The sequence below is a fragment of the Bufo bufo genome, chromosome 1 (assembly GCF_905171765.1).
Source record: "Bufo bufo chromosome 1, aBufBuf1.1, whole genome shotgun sequence".
Taxonomy (NCBI): domain Eukaryota; kingdom Metazoa; phylum Chordata; class Amphibia; order Anura; family Bufonidae; genus Bufo; species Bufo bufo.
The window spans coordinates 263,473,736-263,480,780 of record NC_053389.1 but is presented as its reverse complement, the minus strand read 5'-3'; the positions used below and the strand labels follow the sequence as shown (position 1 = coordinate 263,480,780).

General features: G+C 46.8%; 1 protein-coding gene across 2 annotated transcripts in view; it reads left to right on the top strand.

Annotated features, from left to right (window-relative positions):
• The first annotated feature begins 580 nt into the window (after positions 1-580).
• The window catches only part of EFCAB6 (EF-hand calcium binding domain 6), a 180,030-nt gene continuing 173,565 nt past the window's right edge, over positions 581-7,045 (top strand). The window contains exons 1-3 of one of the 2 annotated variants that reach the window (XM_040439180.1): positions 581-676; positions 2,996-2,999; positions 5,986-6,139. In XM_040439180.1, coding sequence (XP_040295114.1) covers positions 5,995-6,139 — 145 coding nt within the window. In that variant the 5' untranslated portion in view covers positions 581-676; positions 2,996-2,999; positions 5,986-5,994. The remainder of the gene's footprint in view (positions 677-2,995; positions 3,000-5,985; positions 6,140-7,045) is intronic. The other variant, XM_040439181.1, reaches the window with a different exon arrangement.

The window sequence follows — 7,045 nt, the reverse complement described above, 5'->3', positions numbered from 1 at the left end:
CTACCGCTATACTTTATACTACCACTATACATATTATTGCTATACTCTATACCACCACTATACATACTATCACTATACTCTATGCTACCACTATACATACTACCGCTATACTTTATACTACCACTATACTCTATACCACCACTATACATAGTATCACTATACTCTATGCTACCACTATACATACCATCACTATACAATATGTACTACCACTATACATACTAACGCTATACTTTATACTACCACTACACTCTATGCTACCACTATACATACTATCACTATACAATATGTACTACCACTATACATACTAACGCTATACTTTATACTACCACTACACTCTATGCTACCACTATACATACTATCACTATACAATATGTACTACCACTATACTCTCCTCCACTATATAATAATACTCGTCAAATATTTGCCTCTCTTCCTCGCATTCATAGCCTCTAGGCTAGGGCTAAAGTCCCGCCTTCTCTCCATGGGAACCCCTGCACCAATAAAAATGCTCCTGTTCTGTTACGCGTGACATTTTCGTCCAATCACTACGCTGGAGTCGGTTTCTACAGCAACAGCGTCTTGGAAACACGCTGATGCCGGATGCTGAGTAGCCGGGGAGACGAGCACACAGGAGAGACGGTATGAGCTCCACATCAGACTGACCTCCGGGCACCCGGTATGTACGGCTCAGCATGGCGCCGCTCGCGGACTCTTTCCTGTACCAGCCTGTTTACCGGGCAACGGCAGTAACTTGGTGATGGCCGAATTTCTGCGCAGGGCAGTAGCTGGCCCTATGTAGCCACACAGTGAGCTGGCCTGGCAGGGTTATTATCTGCAATGTGATGTACATCTAAAGCCTGCAGCAAACAAACGCAGTTGCCCATAGCAACCGATGAAATTCCAGCTTTTATTTTTTTATTTTTTTTCAGTGCAGGTTAGAAAATACTGTGATGTGATTGGTTGACAGTGGACTTGGCATGTAAGTGGAGAAATGTTCCCATAGACCTGGGGCACTCCCAGCATGCTCCATTGGTTTCTATGGGAGTTCTGAGAAGAGCAGAACAATTATGCATGCTGGGAGTTGTAGTTTCACAACAACTGGAGTGTTGGAGGTTGCCTACCCCTGCCGTACACCATTCTCTCCATTGTGGATCATGGCGCCAAAGCCCTGCTCAGAGGTCAGTGGTGGCTGTTGAATAGGCTACCTGGGCCGCATACAAAGAGTCTGGGCCCCTGGACACCTCCTCCCACCTTGGTGAGATGCGTAAGGCATGGGCTCTGTGGTGGAAAAGGGGTCTGCCAGGACTCTGTGGGTAGGAGGAATGCAAAGTGGCAGGGGTGGAAGTGCGCCACGGTGGGAGACACAACCTGACAGGGTCAGTAAGATGCTAGGACTGTGGAATGGTCCTAGAGGGGGATGAAGCTGATGCCCTTACACAGCACGTTCCCTCCCCAAGACGCCGCGCTGCCTCTGGCTCTTGAAGTGTCTACGTTTTCCGACCACCGCAGCTTGCTTGGAATCCCCCTCCTCCTCACACACAGCACCCATATTACCTGCGTAATTCTCAGACCAGATGCGAAATGAATCGAGACACAAAACAATAAATTTCAACTCCCAACCAGACCCCTCAATTAGTTCAGACCAGACATGCATCCATTCTGCTTCTTACGCCTGAGTCGTCTTCACTTCCAGCGCCTGTGACAGGAAGGGGACAGGACTGTGGAATAAGGAGTTGTGAGTGTTCCCAATAATTGCCCAGTTAGCATTCTTTGGACCCCCCATTATGTGTATGCTATTGCCTTTATTGTTTTGTCCCGGAGGAAACTACAGGCCCAGGTCCTGTGATGGGGCTCGTTCCATTCACCAAAGTGACCACATTGATCCACTCCATGGTGAGTGGGATCTGTTTTACGTTTCTGTCCATGTTCCTGATGGCAGCGCTGACGATTCTGTCCTGATGATGCTAGCCTGCTGGTGGAACAGATCCAGCAATGCATTGTGGTTTTTGGGAGCACAGTGAGGAGAATGGGAGTGGTAGTGGTGTTGGTGATAGTAGTTGTCATGGTGGCTCACGCTCCGGGTGCTCTGCTCTTGATGGTCGGGTGCAGAATTCTACACAAGACACCACAGCGGAGTTGAAGAAGGTTAACGTAAAGCCTTTACTTGAATAGTAGATGAAAAAACGCATCCACACAAGATGGAGGCACAAACATTCCAACCTCCAATGTCCCGTCCTCACCCAGAGGGCCAGCTGGGGACTGCACAGAAATCCAAAAGTTCTCTGCAGTTCCTTCAGCGGAGCGGCACAACACGCTGTAAACTGTTGTGAATGAGACCCAGTCAGGGGCTGTGAGGTCTGTTAGCCGTAGACGTGCGTTACCCTCACAGACTGTCTTCAGCTGCTCAACAATCTCAGGGGCTGACCAGAGTCTCATGGGGGCAAAATTGGCTGGTGTTGACTGACAGGACTAGGGGTGGCTCGGCAGCAGTCTTGGTTCAGCATACTCCTAGCGAGGGTTGTCGTGGTGTGGCCAGAAATCTACCAGAAGTGCTCTTCCGTCATCTGTTTGCTGCTATGCGTCCGTACGCTTTTGCCTCGACTGTACTGAACAGCGTAGTTGCCTACACATTTAATACGTTTTCTTTTTTTTACAATGCGAATGACTGGCATTTGTATGGCATACAGTTTCATAAATGTTTAACCCAGCCTTAAGGGACATCTGTCAGCAGATTTGTACCTATGAAACTGACTGGAATGTTACATGTGCGCTTGGCAGCTGAAGACATCTATGTTGGTCCCATGTTCATATGTGCCCGCATTACTGAGAAAAAGGATGCTTTATATATATGCAAATGAGCCTCTAGGAGCAATGGGGGCGTTACCATTACTCCTAAAGGCATAGCTCTCTGCAACTGCCGCACCCTCTTCCCTTTGATTGACAGGGCAAGGCGTGATGACATTTACACTGCCTGGCCCTGTCAATCAGAATGGAGAGAGGCAGTTGCAAAGAGAGCTGAGTCTCTACGACTAAGGGCATTGCTCCAAAGGCTCATTTGCATACTTACCAACATTTGAGTTGGTAAAATCAGGGCACATAAGCCCTGCACTATGAATGCCCCGAACCCATCTTTGAGACACCCACTTGTGGGTGGGGCTTATGTTATCCCCACTCATTTCAGCTTGGGACAGCTCAAATTTGCCAAGTTGTCTCCTAAAACCAGGGACAGTCTTGGCAAATTCGGGACACTTGGCCGCTATGCATTTGCATATATTAAAGCATCCTTTTTCTCAGCTAAGCGGGCACATATGAACATGGGACCAACACAGATGCCTTCAGCTGCCAGGAGCACATGTAAGGGTCAGCCAGTGTCATAGGTACAAATCTGCTGACAGATGCCCTTTAAAGGGTAGAAGCCCATTCCATAAGCCCTGCATTTGGCCTTCACAGAAAGGGACCCCCATCAGGGTAGACATGTCAAAGGGGTATTCATGCCAAATCAACGCCATCGGTCTGACAAAACGCTCATTGCACAAAATTCTTATACTACTATATTTTTTGCATAAATCAGTGTGTACATTTTCAGCCTTCGGCATTCGATGACCTATATAGGACCACATTGTCCCCGAGTGGAATTGTGTATAAGTTCCTCTGTGGTGCATAATACGTATACAGACCACAATACGGCGCGTTTACAGTTCTATATAACGGATCTATAACACACAAGGTTTCATACACGTTGCTGGTTCACACGTTCTTGATGGATCCAGTTAACTTTTGTAGGTCTGAAATGGGCACCAAAGGGCATCACCTGTCATTACTTTGGTCATAACTTGTTTGTTTTCTCGTTGAAATCAGTGGATGGCAGACTGAAAAATAAATTCTGCACATGTTTCATTTCAGATTAAGTTCATTATTAGTTAATATTATTATAATAATAATAATAATAATGCCACCATTTATCTTTATAGAGGCCAGAGCTTCACTTTCTTCATTACAGAGATCCAAATAGCTAGAATTCTGGCAGCCTAGAGCCACCACTAGGGGGAGTTTAGGAGTTAACTGAAGACAGATGTGCTTTTGAGTTTAAAGAGGTTGTTCAGGGTTTTTAATTGCTGGCCTCTCCTCAGAATAAGCCATCACTAGCTGATCGTCGGGGGTTGGACCCCCTATACCCAGCTGGTCTCGGTAGCTCCATCGATGGAAGTTAGCACCGGGAGCTCACTACTACAGCTCATTTCTCATTGAAGTCAATGGGAGCAGCTCTGTGGTGGCTAGCCCCCACCACTATAATTCCCATGGTGCTGTGTAGCTCCGGTGCTACACAGACCAGCTGATCGTTTGGGGTCGGAGTGCTGGACCCCCTCTGATCTGCTACTTATGGCATTTCCTGTAGATACTCCATCATTCAAAAAACCCTCAACAACCCCTGTAATCAGAGCTGTGATCCAAATCCTGTCAGCTCCCTCTAGTGGGAAATGTATGGAAGGGGAGCAGGGGATTGGGATCAGAAAAATGGAGCTCTGACCACAATAACGGTATGTTACGAAATGAGTCTCTAAGTTTTGAATTGCCATCTTCTGTCAAAAATGTAAAATTCCACTAAGCTTTTCATAAAAAGTTGGGTGGAAACCTGAATGGACGATGTGTTCTAAAGGTAAAGGGGAACCCTCAGCTCTCCTGACATGTCTGCTGTAGTAAATTCTTTTATTCCCCATGATATACCAATTCTGAGCAGATTTTCTTAGAACTCTGCTTTCTGCTGTTCCTTGGTTATTCCTCTATAGAAATAAACAAATACATTGACACCTGGCTGTTCCCAGTTGGGGATGTGTCTACACATACTGTTACACTGTCTAATCAGTATGAGGCCTCATGCACATGGCTGTTGGGCCGCCGTTCTGTGCATTGAGGACCGCAATTGCATTCCCCAATGCATGGGCAACATCTGTGCAGCGGTCCGGACCCATTCAACCCATTCGCCCAACAGCCACGGGCATGAGGACTTAGATTGTCCAGGGAAACACCAACAAGGGGAATGGTAACAGAGGTACGGCATAATGCAGAAATGATTTCATGGGGAATACAAGTATTTGCTAAAGTAGACATGTCAGGAGAGTTTATGGGCCATCTTTAAAGGGGGTTTTCAGGGATTAAAATATTGATGACCTATCCTCAGGGTAGTCTGATTGGTGGGGGCCGGACTTGAACCCGCCAATCAGCGGTTCAAAGAAGCTGTGATGAATGCTGCGGTCTCTTACACCAGTGACGTCACATTCGTCAGTCACATGACCCATGTGCTGCCCAGTGCCATTCAAGTGAATGGGCCTTGGCTGCAGTACCAAGAACTGCCACTATACAATGTATGGCGCTGTGCTTAGTAAACTGTGCGGAGGCCGCAGCGCTCACCGGAGCACCACGGCCTCTTCAAACAGCTGATCGGTGTTGGTGCCAGGAGTCAGACCCCCACTGATCTCATACTGATGACCTATTTGTCGGATAGTTCATCAATATTGTACTCCCTGAAATAACTCTCATGGGTGGCAGCCATGTTGGTTGTCATCCATCTTTCTCATCAGAGTAGAAGCCTGAATAGAATTTTTAATATCTTGACAAAGAAGAGGGCGACTCAAGGACATATTTATTGATTTCTCTTTCATTTTTCCTCCTGGTCCCACAAGATTCCCCGGCAGTTTGGAGACATTCCTCCATTTTAGGCCTTGTTGTCACTGACAGCTCTTTAATGTAAGACTCCTTTTCGTTAGTTTCAACCTTTGTGAAGACGTTCTCGTGTGCTGAGATTTTAAATTGTACCATATGAAGACATAATGAAATTCTTCAGGCAATGAAATGAATTAGGATTAGCGAAAATGTGCGTGACATCTCCCAGATGACTAATTTCACTTATTGGCAATTAATTCACGAAAGCATTATTTCAGTTAATGTACCAGTAAAAGTTTTATTTGTTGTTCTCTCATTTTCCAGCAGAAAAACATGGAATCTAAAATAATGATTTCTGGTAATCTGACTGAACTGCGTCCCCTCACGCGAGGCATCACCTTTACGGGGCGGCCATATTCTTCCTCGTGCCGGAGCTTGTCTCGAGGCAGCAGTTCTTCATCTCTGAGATCTTCACTTCGTAAGTTTTACAGATTCATCATTTATATTCTAATGCATCTACATATAGGCAAATGCAACATGTTTGCCCTTTGGCCCAACATTGACCTCTACTGGATCCCTCTGTAAGGTCCAATATCTACTTCACCTTCAGGGTAATACAATGTGGCAATTGTCAGGGGCAAGCCCACCCACTACCTTCCAACTGATGTATAGCTGCAACAAAGTTTTACTTAAAGAGGACCTTTCATTACATTAAAAAATCTAAACTAAGTATGCTGACATGGAGAGCGGCGCCCAGGGATCTCCCTGCACTTACTATTATCCCTGGGCGCCGCTCCGTTCTCCCGGTATAGGCTCCGGTATCTTCATATTTTCTGCTCAACTGGGAGGAGCCTGCCGTTGTTCTCCTGGGCATCTCCTTCTCCCAGGCTGTAGCGCTGGCCAATCGCAGCGCTCAGCTCATAGCCTGAGAGGTTTTTTTCTCCCAGGCTATGAGCTAAGCGCTGCAATTGGCCAGCGCTACAGCCTGGGAAAAGGAGACGCCCAGGAGAAGGAGATGCCCAGGAGAACAACGGCAGGCTCCTCCCAGTTGAGCAAAAAATCTGAAGATACCGGAGCCTATACCGGGAGAACGGAGCGGCACCCAGGGATAATAGTAAGTGCAGGGAGATCCCTGGGCGCCGCTCTCCATGTCTGTATGCTTAGTTTAGATTTTTTATTGTAATCAAAGGTCCTCTTTAAAGAGGTATTCCCATCTCAGTCATTGGGGGCATATTGCTCAAGGATGTGCCCCCAATGTCTGATAGGTGCGCATCCCACCTCTGGGACCCACGCCTATACTTAGAATGGAGCCCGCAAAGTGCTGGAGGGCTCACTGCACATGCACGTCTGTCTTCCATTCAAGCTCTGAAAATAGTTGAGCGCT